The sequence below is a fragment of the Rhinolophus ferrumequinum genome, chromosome 14 (genome assembly GCF_004115265.2).
Source record: "Rhinolophus ferrumequinum isolate MPI-CBG mRhiFer1 chromosome 14, mRhiFer1_v1.p, whole genome shotgun sequence".
NCBI classification, from domain to species: domain Eukaryota; kingdom Metazoa; phylum Chordata; class Mammalia; order Chiroptera; family Rhinolophidae; genus Rhinolophus; species Rhinolophus ferrumequinum.
In genome coordinates, this window is record NC_046297.1 from 41692523 (window position 1) to 41714645 (window position 22123).

The 22123-nt window shown below is 34.5% G+C and overlaps 1 protein-coding gene across 1 annotated transcript in view; it reads right to left on the minus strand.

The window, feature by feature from the left end:
• The window catches only part of RGS22 (regulator of G protein signaling 22), a 221852-nt gene that overhangs the window by 42852 nt on the left and 156877 nt on the right, over window positions 1-22123 (minus strand). The window contains exons 18-21 of the mRNA XM_033125712.1: window positions 8149-8343; window positions 5991-6083; window positions 3538-3710; window positions 2443-2605 (exon numbers count right to left, since the gene is read on the minus strand). Of these exons, the coding sequence (XP_032981603.1) occupies window positions 2443-2605; window positions 3538-3710; window positions 5991-6083; window positions 8149-8343 (624 nt within the window). The remainder of the gene's footprint in view (window positions 1-2442; window positions 2606-3537; window positions 3711-5990; window positions 6084-8148; window positions 8344-22123) is intronic.

The following is a 22123-nucleotide window of genomic DNA, read 5'->3' on the forward strand; positions in this document are numbered from 1 at the left end:
TTAGTTTTCTAAGTTCTCTTCTAGCTCTAATATATGAATCTGTGATTCTAGTCAAATTGACTTGTTTGAGAAATCATTTTCTTTTGTGTATGACAAAAATGAGGCATTAGTTGAGAGACAACCTTAATTCAGGCATTATAAACGTGTAATACCAACAAATATTGGGTTATCAATGGTGGGATGATGGCAGTGGTAGCAAAGCAGGGCTGTTCCAACAACTTCTAAGAAGAATATAGAGGCAGCAGGAAGCAGAAAAAGGCCAGGTTATATAGACAATAGTCTCTGATTTGCACAGGTAGCACATTTTATAAAACACAATTTCTTTGTGACCCAAATCTTGCTTCTGTATTATTGGCTTCAACAAGCTACTAATGGCTATTTCTTGCTATAAATCATTCCCTTTCCTATCTGTTTTTGTGTACCACTCGAAATTTTTGTACTGCTCATTGGAAAAATTACCTTCTTCTTAGCTCTCCTCTGATTAATAAGATTAAGCAAATCCTACTAATAATACTGTTTTACATAAAAACAAAAGAGAAACCCTGAGGGTTCTCTTAGCCATACTTCAATATTAATCAAATAATATTAGCAATAATACTGTTTTTGTATAAAAAAAGAAAAAGAGCTAAGACCACTTTGCTAATCAAAGAGCAAATTGAACAAATCAGTCATGGGGATGTAATGTACAGCAGGGGAATATAGTCAATAATATTGTGATAGCGTAGTACAGTGTCAGATGGTTGCTGGACTTACCATGGTGATCACTTCTTTAGTTATATAAATGTTGAATAACTACTGTGTACACCTGAAACTAATATAATACTGTATGTTAACTATATTTTAATAAAAATCTTTTCAAAAAGACAAAGAAAGGTAAAGGGGATCAAATATATGGTGATGGAAAGAGAACTGACTCTGGGTGGTGAACACAAGACGTGATATATAGATGATGTAATACAGAATTGTACACCTGAAATCTATGTAACTTTACTAATGATTGTCACCCCGATAAACTTTAATTTTAAAAAAAGACAAATAAATGTAATTTTAAATTCAAAAAGAGAGCAAATTGGCCATGCAACTGAAATTAGAACTAGCATCATTTATATAAAACGTCACGTGATGCAAATATCCTTAAGTATAAAATAAGTAAACAAAAATAAAAGTAAAGACAAAGATGAGGGAGAAGGTTCATTGGGAAAATACCTTTGTAGTAAGTACAACCATTTGCTGTGATAGCAATGGGTGACTTTTTCCACTGAATTTTAAATTCTCAGCATGTTACAATATGGTAGGTTCACACAGTAGCATCAGATACCATGAAACCTCATGCAATGTAGCACAAGCCAAATAGAAAACAAATGCTTCTCATGTGTTTATTTCATGCTTGTGCTTATTGAGATACCTGACCCCTTTTGCTAACACATCCCTGATTTGTGTCTCAGGGAACTAATGGCAAGGCATTTTTGTCAAAGTTGCTTAATTCTACAACTGCTGCTTCCTCTTACTTGCAAGGTCTTTTGTTTATTCCCCTCTCCAAAGATCTAGCTTTTGAATTTGGTAGGCCCGACTTACTAACACTTCTGAGTTTTTCTTTAATTTACTGATTTAGCGTTAACCTGAGATTTGAATTTTATAAATGTATACCATCAGAATATGCATCCATTTAAATTACCAATATAAAAAAATCAAATGCTACCATTTGATCTCTAGGTAGCAATGTTGTACTACAAACTTCAAACCAAATAAATTAACACTTCATTCTCTTTTTTAAAAGCATTAAAAATGAAGCCATATTTCATGTGATCAAAGCATTAGGTGAACGCTCAAACCCACTGCTGAATCCCAATCTGACATTTTTGCTATAAATAATGAACCATGGTTATTAATAAGTTGTGATTAAGGCCATATGACTTTGGCCCAACAAAATGTCCAAACCTATGTTCTTGGTCAATGAAAATAGTTTTGGGGGGACAATACAATGGCAAACAGGATTTTTCAAAGATCAGCTATGTTTGGAGTAATATCAGTTAAGAGAAGAACAGAAGAGAGGCAAAGATAAAGCTTAGTAGCTGTTTTCCTGCTTGTGGAAAGGACTTAGTCTGCTTTCCTCACCACTTATCCTGAATGTCTAGAACGTGTCTTGCATATCACAGTTACTCATATTTGCTGAATGAATAGATGAGTGGATGAATAAAAGTTTTTTTATTCTATAAATTAATTTTTAAAATAACACATTTTAATATGGAATACTTGAGTGAAATTTAAAGACATTTAATTTATAGACACTTGTGAATACCTAAAAAAAATGAGATATCAAAAGTGTCTAACATAAAGTCATAAAAGCAAAAGGAAAAAAGATGACTTTCAGATTGTTGGCAAAAAGAAATAAATTACTGGTTTTCATACTTCAATATAGAAAATATGTTTGCATGTTGATACCTGGCCCTGCTGACTCAGAGAAGCTGGACTGTTGGGTCCAAAGAAATATTTTTTATTTAGGTATTTGTTTTTAATATATATCGATTTTGCCTCCCTTTGCTTTCGATCTCCGTGAGTTATTCTTCGGAGCTGTTCAATGTCTGTCCAGCACATAAGGTCCATGCTAAAATGAAAACAAAAACAAAGTACAACCCTTATTTATTTCTCTCACTTCTACTAAACACCAAAGTTGTTATTTTGACAGAACTTAGAAAGGTGTTGTCTTGACTAGTTAGCACAACTGATTAGATCATGGAACTAGTGAGTATAATATTGTGTCTCATCCTGGCTAAATATATGAATGAACACCAGGAGTCCTGGGATCAGAAAAGAATCTATCACCATTGTTGGTAGGGTCTCAGAGTTCTTCCATTAAAGATGGAGTAGTACTATTAGTTTCAGATATGGGAACATTTCCACATATTGCATGTCTATTTGGCAGATGCTAAATTTAGAATAATCCTCATCACGAAGAAGGGAAATTATGTGTGTGAAATTAGGCTCCCACATCTAACTAGTTTCTGCTAACTTGAGAGAAAATTATTGGAAAAAAATGATCAATGCTTCAGTTTACATTAGATAAATATGTAATAAGGTTCTAAGATTCTGTGCAAAACTGTTTCATTTGTGATAAAAATTACAAAATATTATGCTAATTTCAATAGCTTAGTGAAATATAAAAGAGTCAGTACTCAGAAATAGTAATTGAAGCACCTGTCTAGAAATATGCAAAAGGCAAAAAACCAGCAGAAAGGGAAAAGAATAAAAATATACTTGTGTTTTAACTTATCCAATGCTAAATGTATCAACAAATACTGTTTAACTACTTAAAATAACATTTTGGAGATTGCTATTACAAATATGCACTCCCCACAAAAAGTTATCCATATAGATTTCAGATAATTATGCTCATTCTCTTTTTACTGACATGAGTACAATCTAGAACCAAATTACTGTTATAATATGTTGAATCAAAATAAGTAGGTTAAAAAAATAAGTAACTTAGAAAAAATGTTTTAAGAGACAAATACATTTTACAATGGTTTTGTTCCTTACCTTGAAGAATGAGCCTCAAGAAACTGACGGAAATGTTCAAACTCCAGTTTGTTGTTCAGCAGATCATTAAAATTAAAATGCTTATATTCTGCAGGAACATTATTCCAGTATTCTGTTTGTTTAGAGACATCAGGAAGTGGTGAACTACCAGTTCCAATTTCACAAGTACTTTCCTAGTGAAATAATACTTTTCATAAAAATCTCTTAAACACAACACATTATTTTTCAAATTTAAATAGAGAAACTGAGATAAAAATTAACTATTAGGCCAATGTCATTTAACAATTCAGTGGTAGAACTGGGTAAAGAATCTAGAATCTAGAATGGCTCTAACTCATATCAAAGTCCTTCCCATTCCATTCCTGTTCCTTTGTATTCCATTCCCTTCTTTTCAGGAACATTTAGTAAACGTTTATTATATATTTTTTTAATCAAATATTAACTTTATGATTTTTGTTAGTATACAAGTAATGTCTTTTGCAATGAAAAGAAGGAAACAAAAAGCATACACATACTACCATTCAGAGATAACCATCATTAACATTTATATATACAGAAGGTACCAAAATATGTATACACATTTTAAGAAAGGAAAACTGTATTACAATCATAATACTCAATATATACTGATAACAAAAGATGAATACAAGTCACATATGACTTCTGCAACTACAAGAGGTGTTCAAAGTGGTTTTCATCAGCATCCATACACTTCTGCCTACGGCGAACTACTGCTTGAACAATGTTGACCAAAGTGCCCACTTGTATACATTTTTTTGGCACCCCCGGTGTGTGTGTGTGTGTGTGTGTGTGTGTGTGTTTGTGTATAGTCTTTTATGTTTACACATATGTAGTTTATTAAAAATGAAGACAGGACTATATAACTATTTTTGGTTTTGTAACTTGGTTCTTTTTCTTAATAATATATCATGAATATAGGGGCAGCCAGTTAGCTCAGTTGGTTAGAGTGCAGTGCTCTTAACAGCAACATTGCCGGTTCAATCCCCACATGGGCCACTGTGAGCTGCGCCCTCCACAACTAGATTGAAACAACTACTTGACTTAGAGCTGATGGGTCCTGGAAAAACACAGTTAAAATAATATATCATGAATATAAAACATTCTTTTATCTATAACTTAATTTCAAAAGTTATAGAGTAATGAAAGTTGCTTTTCTAGTAAAGATTACATTATTTAAATATAATCTCCTTCATATAAAAGTTAATTTGGGGGTATTTTAAAGACCACTGATGTTTTACAGATAGTTTATAAACCCTACAGGGCAAAGAGCTAGAGAGGCTTATTCTCTGAAAAACCCTTCCATTTGTAATTCCTTGTATAATTAATTTATCTCCCTATTTGTTTTTGAAAAACATCAGACCATGAGATAAACTGCCAATATTTTCAAAATCAATTATTCATAGGTAGAAGGATAATGCAGCGTGTTATAAATTTTAGTTCACAAAGTCTATAATACAACTTTATAATGTGCTACCTTTATAGATGTTGATGTATCCTTTCTAAGATATTACTTAGTAGTGTCTCAAATAGAGAACTTCTGTGTTAATTAGGCAACTATCATGACAGTTACATTTAAAAAATAACTTTACTGTTTTTGTAAAACTTTATTGTAAGAGAATAAAAATTTCAGATAGGTATAAAGAAGAAAGTAAAAATCACCTGAAACCTTACCACCCATAGCTGACTACCTTTACCATTTTGGTGAACATCTTTCCAGATACCTCTCTTGTAGAAATACATATATATTTTATATAAATAAGATCATACAATACCAGTGTTTTTGTTCCCTACATCTTTATGTAATAGGTCCTTAGAATTTTCCATGTCAATAAATATGAATCTAAACTCATTTTTATGTAGATACGCATTTAATTTTATTGCTTTATGGATCTATCATGGTTTACTTAGCCAATCCAAAAGTTTCAAATTTATAAATCAAAATAGAACTTTCATATTCTAGTTAATCCTATGGTCTTTTTACTGACTTCCCCAAATTCTTTCCATATATTTTTTAATTGTTTTGCATACTGCTGTCACACAACAACTCCTTTTGTGTTTGGAAAACTCAATTTAACTCTTTTGTGACTTGACAACACAGTTGCTGCCAAACGGAAAATAACCAATAACATTCAAAGGAATATAATGTGGCTTGAAGGCTCTTAGCTGAGGCAGATGAGTAGCTTGGCTCCTTGTACAACCTTATCTGCTTTTTTTTTTTGAATTTTTAAATGTGTCAATAAAATGTAACACAATAAAATGTTCCATACTAGGCAAAGAAGCCCAGAAAAATGAAACTGCCTATTCCCTAGTTTATCAATATATGGTCTCCTCAATGGATGATCTCCTACTCCCCACCCTGCATCCCCGCCAATATACACAGTGGTATTCTCCCAGGATAAAAGTTTGTTTTTCTAAGTAGAGAGTTGCCTTACCTCAGGTTTCTTGGAAGATGTCTCTTTATGTAAAGCCTGAAGCTTTCTGAAGTATGTGGAGTCTAGCTGTCGAGTTTCTTCTACCAGCTCCACCTGGTGGTAAGGTGGTAAGGTGGTAAGGTTTGATTTATAAAATAACAGTAATAAAGCTTGCAACATCAATAGAATGTGCATTATGAAAAAGTGGGGAAAGAATATACAATTTCCAATAACAGTGGGCTAAAAAACAAATACAAAAAAATACAAAATAAATAAATAAATAAAAAATAAAAAACAAATATACTTGCGAATAAAATAAATTAGTTTAGAGGCAAGAGCAGGAAGACCAATAAAAAATATTAGCTACAGCAAAGTCAGATTTTGAATGCATGCGATAAAACAATACATACATTTCTATGTAATGATATATATAGTGCCACCAAAAATCACTTCTCCTCTCTGGACACCCCTTGTGAACTAACGAACAATGCAAACATGTTGGGTCACATTTCAAGTTTCTATTCATTATAACAGGGTAATAGTCATGAAGGCAGGCACTACTAGCTTTAAGGACCAAATAATTCGCAGAAGAACAAGGAATAACCGGACTCCATTCTTATTAGTCTGTGAGCAAAGGTTTTATTGCTGTAGCAAGAGCGAAGAGAGTTAATCATCAAATTAAACCTCATAGTAGGTCTCAGCCTTCGAGTATGTAGTGCTCTGTTTTATGTAGTCAGGAGGACAAGATCATTCTCCATTTCTCTGTTTCAGGGAAAAATGAATTTGGCTGACTGAGAACTTTCTGTATTTAGTAGCTGGTTTTGGTAGTCTCCTTGGTTATCCTTTTTGGGAAAGAGTCTACGAATGCATATGTAATTCAGTCAGTTGGACTTGTAGAGAAGTCCTCTGGGCTGAATTTAAGGACGTCTCTAGACTTAAGAGAGATTTGTTGTTTTCCCTCTTATTAAAAAGAGTGTATGTTTGTCCCCTGCATTTTTATAAGAATCATTACTAATGCCAAAACTTTTTGGTTTGGGGAAGTTAGTTATAATTCTAAATCTTTTATATCATCTCAGGACCATATCTCAGGTCCATTTTCTTCTACACCATACATCATATTTAAAATTACTAGAGAGAATTTGTTTTTAATTTCATATGATATCCTAATTTTCCTAGTGTAATATGTGTATTTTTGTGGTAGAAAGGTTGCAATGCTAGTTTTTCCGGACAAAGAGAAATCAGGAATGAAAACTTAAGTGTTTTAGTCATTGAATTTAGTAAGCCATAAGGGTTGTTTTAGTTAAAATCCAATCAGGTAACTCTAACCACAGAGTTTTGGTATTAATTTTATCTTAATTATCTAACCGATCCTTTCTGTAGAAGAAGTGACTAAGAAGTTGTTGAGGAGATATGAACAAAGAATAGCACTACAAAGATAGCAGTCCCACCTGAAAAGACCTCATATACAGGGTCCATGCATTAGCTTAATATAAAAAATACCCATGGATAGTTTTAATTTGCGATTCAAAATAAATATTTTAAGAAATTTCCTCCACCCATCAATAAGACTAGGGAAAATATTTTAAGACTGAGGCTTCAAACAACTTCCTTTGGAATCAAAAAAGATGTGTTGAAACTTTCATCCCATCAAGCAGTCTGACCTGATGAACATCTGGGGGTGCTTTAAATGAGCAGCACTGAAGTCAAAGAATGTGCTTTCCACAATACATATGAAACGTTTATATTTTCCATGGGTGTAATATTAACTGTAACTCATCCAGCATAAAATTAAACGAGCTTTTTCCATTAATCAAAATTAAGGCCGCTGCTGAGAAATGGCAAGAAGGAACAAAGCCAGTATATTATCATGCATATTTTGTTGATTCACAGGAAATCAAAATTCAGATTTAGCTCTGCTGACATATTTGTACAGAGAACAAAAAAATTACATCGATTTAAATCTTTTGTTAGGAGACAATAGGGAAACTGGCAAAAAAAAAACAAAAAAAGTTAATAAATACTTGCCCTGCCCCAATTTTGAGCGTGCCCAAATCTTAACTCTGAATCCATGGCCTGTGTGAGACCTTTTTCAGTTTTTCTCTTGTGACTTAACACTGCTTATTATCAGTTTTGTAGTAAACCTGAATGGCTCACACACAATTTATCAGTGCCACATTACCTGTCTGTAAGCAACTTGATCTGACTTTACCATCTTTGTCCAGGGCTCAAGTAGGAGGAGAAGAATATATTCTTCTGCTGTGTCAAAAAGGTCTTCAAAAGGTGGCTGTATTTTCATATAAATTTCTTTTTTCTTTTCCTGTTGGAGTCCAATGTCAAGGGTGGCTGAAGGAGCAACATACGTAGCAAAAAGATACTAAGGGAGAAGGAAGAGAAAGAAAAGGATGTTGGGAGAAGCCATAATGGTTAGCAGATTCCTTAGCAAAGGTATTTTTTAAAAGATAAGAGAAGGCAAACAAGTTCAAGTGATTTTTTTTTTCTTGAAAAGATGTGTAAAACTACTTAAGACAAAGCAATGTATTTATCAAAAGACTGCTTTTCATTTTCTTTTCCTATTTCTGCATCGGTAATTAGTCAATTAGCCCGTGAATCTTTACAAGAGTAGGTGATTTAGATATTCCAATTTTTCTCAGATCACTACTATGGATTATTATGATTGGTTCCAGGTTATATGTCTCCTTTTCCTCCTTATGCTCATGGCATTTCCTCCTTATGCACATGGCATTTCCTCCTTATGCTCATGGTTTGAAATGCCCTTTTGAAAACAAGAGGCAAGAATACATTAGGGCTGAAAAGCTGGTTACTAATCTTATAGTCTACAGACTCAGAAGACTACCTGCTCTACCCAACTGAGTTTCAGAATTCTTAAGACTGTTGCTACTTATCCCTTTCTGCTGTAAAATTGTCTCCGTCTGCTGTCCAATGCTGTGGAAGAGATACAAGAAGGAAATAAGAGTGAATGGAAAGAAGTATACAGAACTTCCAGCTTCCTAGACAAAGCTGCATAGATGTCTATTTCATTCTACTATTTGTCTTGTCTCTCAATAATAGCTACTTAAATCTGAGACGCACTTGAATAACATTTTATTTTTAAAATGTTACACACTGGATATGTCATGCCTTGCACATCCAATTTAAATGCAGTTACTAAGAATCTCTAATTGTGTTTTATTTCTATTTAATTTTTATACTTAAGTTTTGGACCTGATAATTTCCAGATTCAACCTAGGCAATAGATAGATAATGATAGATAGATAAATAGATAGATAGATAGATAGATAATAGATAGATAGGTAGATAGATAGATACAGATTTCTACCAAATATCAAATAATAGTCTTATGTAAAATAATCTTTTAAAAGTTTTAAAGAGTCCACATTAATAATATAAGCATTTACTGAATGTTTACTACATCTTAGACACGTGGATAAGTGCTATGTATGCAAAGATTAATGAATAGGACACAATGCCTGCCGTGAAGGAGCCCATGGAGATGAAAACCAGTGGTTATAATAGAATATGATAAGTACCACAGTGGAGGTATGCATTGCAAATAAGATCTTCAATGATTACCTGTTGATTCTTTTCAAGCTCATCTCCCATTAATCATCTTTTAAACTTTATACTCAAACTCCAATATTCTGTATTTCCTTAAACCTTGCTGTTTTGCCACTCCATACCATTGCATATTGTTCCTTCAATCTTGGATATTCATCCTACCCCATGCACCTTGTCTGCTTGATAAACTCTAATTTATTCTTTAAAGCCAGCATGGATTTCTCTTCCTCTAGAAATCCTTCACTCACACCCTCCTCCCAAGATCATACTTTTCTACTGTTACACCTATCACACTATAATGCAATTATGTATTTATATGTCTTTTCTTCTGGAACAAGGTCTTTGAGGGCAAATACTGCAGCTTATTCATCTGTGATTCTCCAACTCTTAAAACTGTTCTTGGCAGAGAATAGATGCCATAAATGTTTATTGAATTGTACTAAATCCACAGAAAAGATGCGTTTATGTCTTGGAATGGGGAAGGAAAAGTTCAGAAACTCTTCCAAGAGAAGCTTCTCTTATCCTTAAACTGAGTCTTTAAAGATGAGTTGGTGTCAAATGGACACAAGAAGGGAGTTGATGAGAATGATGGTTCAAGAAGAAGGAAAACATAGGCAAGGCATAGAGACCTAAGGGGTTTTATAACCTGTGAGGAGATTCTGGCTTCAAGTAGATAACGTTGGCTAACAGAAAGAGAATAAAAGAGGATGCTATAAAGAGAGGCAGGCACCAGAGCAAGAATATGATCTTTTATTCTTTGGTAAGGAATTTGAATTTTTGTCTAAAGATATATAATGGGGAATCTCTGAGAAGTGGCATCATTGGACATGCATTTTTAGAAATAAATCACTGTGGCATCGGGAGTGAGAAATGGTTCAAGTAGATCAAGATTTGAGGCAGTTTGCAGGTTATTTCAATAATCAAACAAGAAATTATATGCCATCTTCATTTCTTGCCTGCTCTTTTTACAATAGCCTCTTAACTGGTTGTCCCAGGTTCCTCCCTGCTTTCTTATAGTCTTTTCTTACCACAGCAAACAGAGAAATCATTTTGCATATCACTCCTCTACTCAAACTCTGCAGTGACTTTTCATCTCACACAGAATAACAGCCAAAGTCCTTTATAAGTGGAGGTTGTGGAAGTTTCTCAACGCTGGAGATAAGGATTAGTATAGTTTAGGACCTGCCAGTGAGGAAGCCCCTAGGCTCTTAAAACACCCTAAGATCAGGTGTGGTCCAGGTATAGACTCCAGCCTCAAATCAGTTCTTAAATGAGTCCTTAAAATGCCAAGAGAAAATAGCTTCTAACCTGTAATTATATACTCATCAAAAATACCCTTCCAAAATGAGAACAAAAAGTAAATAATTCAGCAAACAGAAATAGAACATCCATCATTAAATAATTAAAATTAATTAACTAAAAGGAGGCCCTAGACAAGAGCAGGATGGAATAGAGAATAACAGAAAGCATGAATATGTAGGTGAATATCAAGAAATATTGATTGTAAAAAATAATAATAATGAACAAAGTCAGAGGAAATAATGAAAGAGCCTAAGGAAAAGAAGTCAGAAATGAAGGTGCAGGTTAAGGTGTAGAAATGATCTACTGTGAGGCCCATTATAGGTAGGAAATCAAATCAGTTTAGAATCAGGACAGTAATACAATAATACAGGTGGAGTATCAAAGAACTAGAAGTGAAGATAAAGGAAATATAGAATACTTAAAAAAAAAGTAAAACCAACTTTTTTATATAGTACTCTTTTAAAGAAAAGGGAGTACTATAAAGTTCAGCATGTAATAGGCACTCAATAAATAATTACTAAATGGATAAATGGGATATTAGTGGCCTAAAGTGAAATTATGATCTGAAAGAGGAATATCAGAGTTCAAAATCTAAAGCTGAAGTAGTTCCAATTTATGATGGATTCTCATATATGGCAATCCCATAGTTAACTTAAGAGAAATGAAAATTTAAAAAAAAAATGGAATTGGGTAAGTTAAGAAACACTAGCCACCCCCATGATTTTTCTCCCATCAGTGATTCCACATTTCACAACTGGGGGTTCTGCCTAAAAAAAGAAAAAAAGAAACACTATAGCATACAGCATACATGTTATAAGGGCTATTAGTGTGGATGTTTAAAAAGCTTCAAGATGATTAAAGAGAAAAGGTAGGAAGAAATTTCATGAGTCATGTATTGAAAATTTCTAGGAAGATAAAGAGAACTTAAAAGACACTTTAGATAAGATTAATGAGGTTTAAGAGAGGGGAAATTAGCAGATGGAGCAGGTTGCAAATTTTTTTGAAGTTATTAAAAGATAAGTCTTGAACCACAGCAGAGAACATCTCTTTCTTTCTAAGTGTTGTGACATATGAGAGAAGGGGCATATTTAAGAGCCATTTGAGATGTTCTGTTTAATTAGGCGTTCTGCAGTCTGGAAACTTACTTCCCTACAACATAGGCACATAATCAACTGGGTTGAATAGTCCAAAGTGAACCATACTCTTACCAAATTATTATATAATATTTAAAATAAAATTTGCTTTACACATGTGTGTGTGTGCACACACACATACACAGAACACATTTTTCTAACCTTAGGAGTTATTTAGAAGAATCACTTTTAAGTCTAACTAATCTAACAAACTAGTATTTTATCAGATTCAAATCTATTCTTAAACATTTTCTGAGTTGGAAGCTTTAAAAAGTGAACTAATTAAAATAAGATTCCTTAATCTAAGGTAAATAAGGAAATTAAGACTAAAATGGTCAAATTAACATTAAACATTTCCAGAATTTGCTTCAATAATTTCAAATTTACTTCAAAAGAAAGTAAATTTGACTCCCCAAATCACTTAGGTTAAAAATCAGTAGTCTGGGTATGTTTGGATAGGAATACCCTCTAATGGCAAAATAAAACAATTGCTTTGTCATTGGGTCAGCTACATTCAGCGCTGTAGTTTAAAAAGACTTGATGTGCCACAAAGTCTTTGTACAGAAATCATGATGATTCCTTTGATTTAAAAACATAACACTAAAAAGGGTAAAGTACCAAAGAAGTTGAAATGGTAACTAGAACAACAGTGATTGGTCAGCTGCTGGTGGATACCCAAATCTATTCCCTTCTCTTTCACTCCCAGTCTTGCCTTCACTACTCATATCTTATTTTTAAAATCTACTGCTATGATAGTTCTATGAAAGGCTCTAAATAGTCTATCACTATACCATGGTGGACATTTCAGGATGCCATGTTAAAGCCAGATCTCTTTATGTAACTGTATCCAATCGGCTTGGGTTTTTACCATCTGAAATGTTGCTGTATGATTTTTTTTTTTTTTCAGAATGAGCTTCACTTCACTTTTCCACTTATTATATTAATGGCACAATTTCCTGTCTCTGAATATTACTCTTCATCCTTTTATACCTCTCACCAACCTTTTGTTTACCTTCGACACAATCGGTGGTTTCTTCCTGTCCTCTAAAGAAGTCATGCACCTAGTTTCTCTTACTTTATTACACAGTTGGGACTGAAGACTGTTCATCATGTCAATTTACTCTTACAAAAATCCCTAATTCCTCCCACCTTGATCTTCTGCCTTGTCAAAGCCCAATTTTGGGTCAGCTTAATCATTTATTCATTTTTTTTTCCCGTATTTTTTTTTCTTTTTTCTTTTTTTTTTTTAAATTTATTGGGGTAACAATTCTTAGTAAAATTACATAGCTTTCAGGTGTACAATTCTGTATTACATCATCTATAAATCCCATTGTGTGTTCACCACCTGGAGTCAGTTCTCCTCCCATCACTTTTTTTTTTTAATTTATTGGGGTGATTCATTCATTTTTCCAACTCTATCCTCAAGCTCCCAATAAAAACTGTGATAATTGGCTCTATGATAAATAGACAAAAATAAATAAATAAACCCACTCCAGCTGTGATTGCAAAGCTTGGTAAGTTTTTGCTTGTTTCTAATCAACTCCATCTCCCCATTTCTAAACTTTGCCATCCCCTTTAAAACCCTCAACTGTACCCTCATGTTTCTTCACTTTCAGTAGACATTATCTCCCACTTAACTTAGGAAAAGCCACTGGTATAAATGCCTTCAGCTTTCCTTTCTAGAGCTTTCATCTAAATCTTTTTCTTTCTTTGATGTTTCACAGACAGACTCCTTTCCAAGACTAAACCATTTATGTGTGCTCTCGACTCCATTCCCCCAGAACCTTGCAACATCAATTATTTCTTTAATGCCTTGTTTCCTTAATCCACCTTTCCATTGAATCCATCTCCTTCCTTATGGCCTTAAGGTGTTCAAATAAGGTATTTTTGCCATCCTAAAATATTTTTCCTGACTGTTTTACCCACAAACTATCACCCTACTTCTCATATTCTCTTCTCTACAAATCTTTATATTCACTTTTCACTCTCCTCAATCTACTGCAGTCTGGTTTTCAGACCAATGAAACTGATCTCTAAGATCACTAAAACCCACATAATCACCAATTCAATAGCTTCTCTCCTTAATCTTCATCCTATCTGATTCCTTATGCATTTTTAACACAGTTAATTATCCTCTCCTTCTTGACTCTCCTCCACCTTCAACACTTTCTCCTGATTCTCAATTTCCATACTTATGCTCCATTGCTGATTCCTTTTCCTCTATTCCCCGATTAAAGGAAGGCATTCATTAAAGTTCTCTGTTCAACTATATTCGTTGTCAGTTCACATTCTTTCAGTTTCTCACACATGCCAGACAGTCTCTCATAGGACTTTCACACTATGTACTCTATGTACTCCACCCTTAACCTCTTTTCCCCATTTTGCTAACCTTCTATTCATCCTAACGGACTCATTCCTTGACTCCTAAAGTCTGGCTTAGGTATCGTTCTCATGTGCTCCCAGGGGATCCTGTATGTCTACGTCTCTCCCACTGAACCACAAGCTCTATGAAGACAGCTTGGATCTACTTTTTTTTTTTTATTACAGTTATCAGTTTATTACTGATCCCTGGCACCTAGCACAATGCTAAATTTCTAATGAATAAAAGGATGAATAAATGAATGAAAGACTGCATTCATTTTCAGAGACTTAACAGTCAACTATATGTGGAAGAAATCCAAATACAAACACACACACACACACACACACACACACACACACACACACACACACACGAAAGGGCAGACAATTAAGTTCGCGAACTTTCCACCGTGTAAGTGCATGGTGGAAAGTTCATGAACTTAAGGATCCATCCTTAGTAGCTTTAGATCTGATTTCTTTCCTGAACTTGAAATCTTTGCTTCAAGCTGCCTATTTGTTATTCCTATATAGATAGCCATGGACCGTCAAACTCATGACTCAACAATATAATAATGATCTTTTCCTAGTTTCTCAAGGCTTTCCTTCCTCCCGTGGTTCTAGTTTTCATTAGTAACATAATATTCACAGCCCATTCTTTGACCCCTTATTTTCTTCTCCTTCTTCCTCAAATGCAAGTCCTATGAATTTAATCTCTTCAATGAAACAAGGAAAAATTGACAAGAACAAGTATAAAAACATGAGGAAGAAATAAATAGCAGCAATTCCATCCCAACAATAAACATAATAAAACCCAGTCTTCTGACCAAGCTAGGTCAGACCCTTTCCAGGCTACTATACTATCTGCTACCTTCCTTTCTGAACTTACACTCTTTGCTCTATGAAGCCATAGGGATCCATGCATATTGTGGTATTTAGCTGCATGTCCCATAGTCTCAAGGAACTATAATTAGGGTAGCCATATGTCCCCATTCCAGTTTAAGCCTACTGTCTTGGCATAATTATTAATAGTTCCCTTTTCACTCTCAAAAGAGTTCTGGTTCAGATTATAAGTTTCATGTTCTCCCTATATTTAACTGCTACCAGTTAGATAAAATTATGAAGTGTCTCTAAAACAAGACTCCTAGAAATGCCGGACATATATTTAAAGCAGAAAATAAAGAAAAGAAAGGCAGAGGATATTCCTTGCGAAGATACATACATTTGTCTAATTTGCAATCACATGAAGTGAATAGATGTTAAAAGCCAAAATCCCAAACCAGGAATATTTTATTTAGAACTTGGACTCAAGCTTCACAGACTTGCTTGTTAACAAAAAATGTACTAAATGAAAATCTTAATAAGATTTTAAAAATATTTTATTTCCCTTCTATGATTGCACCTAAATTTAGGTATTTGTGTTTGTGTGTATATGTGGCTTCCCCACAGCCAGTTTATTAGAACATTGTTCATTATCAACCAAGTAGTTGCTCTTTGTTTAAGTATCAACCCCCACTATGACAACCACCATAATCCTTAAGAACAATATACTCTCCCCACCACCCTGGTTCTTCCCCAGCCATACGATAAAATCACAGAACTGGAAGCATTAGAAAGGAGCTTGAAAGGTCATCCTTGCCATGGTGTCCCGCGTCCACATTATGCATATTTATCGTCTTTCTTTGGGCTCAGTCCCCTCTTCTTCACCTCCCCAGGGTGGTAGGGACAAAGGTGGTTAAGGGAGTAAGGAGGAGAGAATTGAATTTGATTGTCAATTCTTCGGTAGGCCACACAGTAAATGTATAACACATTCAACTGAATTATGCCATTAGAATCTGAAAATGTCTTCTAATATGTGTTTCTAATAATCCAGGGACAATCTATAAGTGAATAACTGGCAAATGTCTATAACAAATATATAACAAATACAAGGGATATAATCATATATATATATGAAACAAAATTTAAAAACTAAACGCATTTAAATTTTTTTTCTATTTTTTTAAATTTATTGGGTGACAATTATTAGTAAAATTACATAGATTTCAGGTGTACAATTCTGTATTATATCACCTATAAATCCCATTGTGTGTTCACCACCCAGAGTCAGTTCTCCTTCCATCACCATATATTTGATCCCCTTTACCCTCATCTCCCACCCCCCAACCCCCCTACCCTCTGGTAAACACTAAACTATTGTCTGTGTCTATGAGTTTTTGTTTCTCATTTGTTTGTCTTGTTCTTTTGTTGTTTTTGTTTTATGTACCACATATCAGTGAACTCATATGGTTCTCTGCTTTTTCCATCTGACTTATTTTGCTTAGCATTATACTCTCAAGATCCATCCGTGTTGTCACAAATGTTCCTATTTCATCTTTTCTTACCACCGAATAGTATTCCATTGTGTATTTATACCACAACTTCTTTAGCCATTCATCTATCAAAGGACATTTTGGTTGTTTCCATGTCTTGGCCACCGTAAACAAAGCCACAATGAACATTGGAGTATACGTGTCTTTATGGATAAATGTTTTCAGATTATTTGGGAAGATACCCAGGAGAGGGATTGCTGGGTCCTATGGCAATTCTATTTGTAATTTTTTGAGGAACCTCCACACTACTTCCATAATGGCTGGACCAGTCTGCATTCCCACCAACAGTGTATAAGGGTTCCTTTTTCTCCACAGCCTCTCCACACTTGTTACTATTTGTCTTGTTGATGATAGCCATTCAATGAGGTGATATCCCATTGTGGTTTTTATTTGCATTTCTCTGATGATTAGTGATGTTGAGCATTTTTTCATATGTCTATTTGCCATTTGTATGTCCTCTTTGGAGAAATGTCTCTTCAGGTCCTCTGCCCATTTTTCAATTGGGTTGTTTGTTTTTTGTTGTTGAGTTGCATGAGTTCCTTGTATATTTTGGATATTAGCCCCTTATTGGAGGCACTGTTTGCAAAAATCTTCTTGCATTCAGATGGTTGCCTCTTTATTTTGTCGATGGTTTCTTTTCCTGTGCAGAAGCTTTTAAGTTTCATATAGTCCCATTCGTTTATTTTAGCTTTTACTTCCATTGCCTTTGGAGTCAAATTCATAAAATACTCTTTGAACCCAAGGTCCATAAGTTTAGTATCTATGTTTTCTTCTATGCAGTTTATTGTTTCAGGTGTTATGCTTAAGTCTTTGATCCATTTTGAATTAATTTTGGTACATGGTGACCGATAGCAGTCCAGTTTCATTCTTTTGCACGTGGCTATCCAATTCTCCCAGCACCATTTATTGAAGAGGCTGTCTTTTCTCCATTGTATGTTTTTTGCTTCTTTGTCAAAAATTATCTGTCCATATTTATGTGGTTTTATTTCTGGGTTCTCAATTCTATTCTATTGGTCTATGTGTCTGGTTTTCTGCCAATACCATGCAATTTTGATTATTGTAGCCCTGTAGTACAAGCTAAAGTCAAGGAGTGTGATACCTCCAGTACTGTTCTTTTTTCTTAAGATTGTTTTGGCTATTCAGGGTCTTTTGTGGTTCCAAACAAATCTGATGATTTTTTGTTCTATTTCTTTTAAAAACGCCATTGGGATTTTGATGGGGATTGCATTAAATCTGCATATTGCTTTGGGTAATATGGCCATTTTAACCATGTTGATTCTTCCAATCCATGAGCACGGAATGTCTTTCCATTTCTTTCTGTCTTCTTCAATTTCTTTTAAAAATGTCTTATAGTTTTCAGCATATAGGTTTTTCACATCTTTGGTTAAGTTTATTCCTAGGTATTTTATTCTTTTTGCTGCAATTGCAAAAGGAATTGTTTTTTGTATTTCTTTTTCTGAGATTTCATTGTTAGTATATAGGAATGCAATGGACTTTTGTACAGTGATTTTGTAGCCAGCAACTTTACTGTATTCGTTGATAGTTTCTACTAGCTTTTTGGTGGAGTCTTTAGGGTTTTCTATATATAGCATCATGTCATGTGTAAAGAGTGACAATTTAACTTCTTCATTCCCAAGTTGGATGCCTTTTATTTCTTTCTCTTGCCTGATTGCTCTGGTGAGGACTTCCAACACTATGTTGAAAAGCAGAAGTGATAGGGGACAGTCCTGTCATATTCCTGAACTTAGAGCAAAGGGCTTCAGTTTTTCACCATTAATTATGAGATTAGCTGAGGGTTTGTCATATATGGCCTTTATTATGTTAAGGTATTTTCCTTCTAAACCTATTTTATTAAGTGTTTTAATCATAAATGGATGTTGTATCTTGTCAAATGCTTTTTCTGCATCAATTGATATAATCACATGATTTTTGTCCTTTATTTTGTTTATGTGATATATCACATTGATGGATTTGAGGATGTTGAATCATCCTTGTGCCCCGGGGATGAACCTCACTTGGTAGTGATGAATAATCTTTTTAATGCATTGTTGTATTCGATTTGCTAGAATTTTGTTTAGGATTTTTGCATCTGTATTCATCAGAGATATTGGTCTGTAGGTTTCTTTTTTGTGTTGTCCTTACCAGGTTTTGGTATCAGGGTAATGTTGGCCTCATAAAATGAGTTAAGCAGTACTGTCTCTTCTTCAATATTTTGGAAGAGTTTGAGCAGGATTGGTATTAGATCCTCTTTGAAGGTTTGGTAGAATTCACTAGTGAAGCCATCTGGTCCTGGACTTTTGCTTTTGGGAAGGTTTTGGATGACTGATTCAATTTCGTTACTGGTGATCGGTCTGTTTAGATTTTCCAGTTCTTCATGGTTCAGCCTTGGAATGTTTCTGTACGTTTCTAAGAACTTGTCCATTTCTTCTAGGTTATTGAATTTGGTGGCATATAGTCCTTCATAGTATTCTTGGATGATCCTTTGTATTTCTGTGGTGTCCGTGATAACTTCCCCTTTTTCATTTCTGATTTTGTTAATTAGTATCTTCTCTCTTTTCTAGCCAATTTCATTAATCTTTTCAAAGAACCAGCTCTTTGTCACATTAATTTTTTCTATAGCCTTTTTTTTCTCTATTTCATTTAGTTCTGCTCTGATTTTTATTATTTTCTTTCTTCTTCTGATCTTGGGTTTCATTTGTTCTACTTTTTCTAGTTCTTTAAGCTTTAACATGAGGTTATTTATTTGGGATTTTTCTTGTTTCTTGAGATAGGCCTGTAATTATATAAATTTCCCTCTTAAAACTACTTTTGCTGCATCCCAAAAATTTTGGTAGGATGTATTTTCATTGTCATTTGTTTCTATGTATCTTTTGATCTCTCCTCTAATTTCTTCTTTGGTCTGGTCGTTCTTTAAAAGTATGTTGTTTAATCTCCATGTATTTATGTTTTTTCCTGCCTTCTTTTTGCAGTTAATATCCAATTGCAAAGCCTTGTGATCAGAGAATATGCTTGGTATGATTTCAATCTTCTTAAATTTGCTGAGGCTGATTTTATGTCCCAATATATGGTCTATCCTTGAGAATAGAATGTTCCATGTGCACTAGAAAAAAATGTATAGTCTGATGTTTTAGGATGAAGTGCTCAGTATATGTCAATTATGTCCATTTCATCTAATGTGTCATTTAGGGCTGCTATTTCGTTATTTATTTACTGTTTGGATGACCTATCCATAGCTGTCAATGATGTATTTAAGTCCCCTAGTATAATTGTGTTTTGGTCAATTTCTCCCTTTAGTTCTGTTAGTAGCTGCTTGGTATATTTCAGTGCTCCCTGATTGGGGGCATAAATATTGATGTCTGTTATGTCTTCTTGTTTTATAGTCCCCTTTACCATTATGAAATGTCCATCTATGTCTCTTGGTACCTTTTTCACCCTGAAGTCTTTTTCATCTGATATCAGTATGGCTACACCTGGTTTTCTCTGGATACCATTTGCTTGGAGTGTCAATTCCACCCTTTCACTTTGAGTCTATGCTTGTCCTTGTAGCTGAGATGTGTCTCTTGGGGACAGCATATGGTTGGGTTTAGTTTTTTTGTTTGTTTGTTTGTTTTTTAAGATTTTTTATTTTTTTTTTATTGGGGAAGGGGTACAGGACTTTATTGGGGAACAGTGTGTACTTCCAGGACTTTTTTCCAAGTCAAGTTGTTGTCCTTTCAGTCTTAGTTGTGGAGGGCGCAGCTCAGCTCCATGTCCAGTTGCCGTTTCTAGTTGCAGGGGGCGCAACCTACCATTCCTTGCGGGACTCAAGGAATTGAACTGGCAACCTTGTGGTTAAGAGCCCACTGGCCCATGTGGGAATCGAACCGGCAGCCTTCGGAGTTAGGAGCACGGAGCTCCAATCGCCTGAGCCACCGTGCTGGCCCGAGTTCAGTTTTTTGATCCAATCTGCTACTCTGTGCCTTTTTATTGGTGAGTTCAGTCCATTTACATTTAGGGTGATTATTGACATGTGAGGATTTCCTGTCATTCTCTCTTTAGTTTTCTGGTAAGGCTGTGTCTCCATTGTTTCTTTGTCTTTTTGTTTTTGTCTGTTATTTCTGTGTGGTGGTATTCTATGATGTTTCCCTCTGCTTTTTCTTTTATTACAGTATATATTTCAGTTCTTGATTTTTTTTGAGTGGTTAACCTTAAGTTTATGTAAAAGAAAGTTTGATATTTAGAGTATTCCATTTCCTTTAGCACGCTTACTTTCTCCATTCCCATATTCCGGTTCAGGCCTTTACTCTCCCCCTTTTTATGTTTTAGTTGCCACAAATTGTCCCTGTTGATGGTGGTCGGATAGCCTCCTTTAGTATATCTTGTAGTGCGGGTCGTGTATTAGAAAATTCCCTCAGCTTCTGTATGTCTGGAAAGGTCTTTATTCCTCCTTCATATCTAAAGGATATCTTTGCTGGATATATTATTCTTGGCTCATAATTTCTCTCTTTCAATAGTTTGAATATTTGGTTCCACTTCCTCCTGGCTTGTACAGTTTCTGCTGAAAAATCTGATGATAATCTAATGGGCTTTCCTTTGTAGGTTATTGTCTTCTTTTCCCTGGCTGCCTTGAGGATGCTTTCTTTGTCATTGATTTTAGACAGCTTCAATACAATGTGCCTTGGAGAAGGCCTGTTGGGATTGAGGTAATTAGGTGTTCTATTTGCTTCTTGGATTCGAGGATCCAGTTCTGTCCACAAGTTTGGGAAGTTCTCATCAACAATTTGTTTGAATATATTCTCTGTTCCCTTCTCTCTTTCTTCCCCTTCTGGTACGCCCATTATTCTTATATTGTTCTTTCTGATGGAGTCAGAAAGTTCTTGTAGAGTTCTTTCATTTCTTTTAAGTCTCAAGTCTCTTTCTTCTTCCATCCATGTAATTTCCAGTTTTCTGTCTTCGATGTCACTGATTCTTTCCTCCATCTGGTCAACTCTATTACCTAAGCTGGCTATTTCATTCTTAATTTCTTCTATTGAGTTCTTAATCTCCAGAAATTCTATTTGGTTCTTTTTTAAAATTTCAATCTCTTTCGTAAAATGCTCATGTTGTTCTTTGATTGTGTTTCTGAGTTCATTAAACTGCCTTTCTATGTTTTCTTGCATCTCGTTGAGTTTTTTCAGAACTGCAATCTTGAATTCTCTGTCATTTAAGTCACATATTTCCATATCTTTAAGTTCCTTTTCTGGAGACTTTTCACTTTCTTTCTGAGCTGTCTTGTTGCCTTGGTTATTCATGGCAATTACTGATTTATTATTTCTCTTCCTAGACATCTACAGGAGTGGCTTCTGCAACAGGTTGATAGGAAAAGGTCTTTCTTTTGTTTTCCAGTACTTGTTGGTAGAATGTTTTATTTTCTCTCTGACTGCAGCCTTTTTTT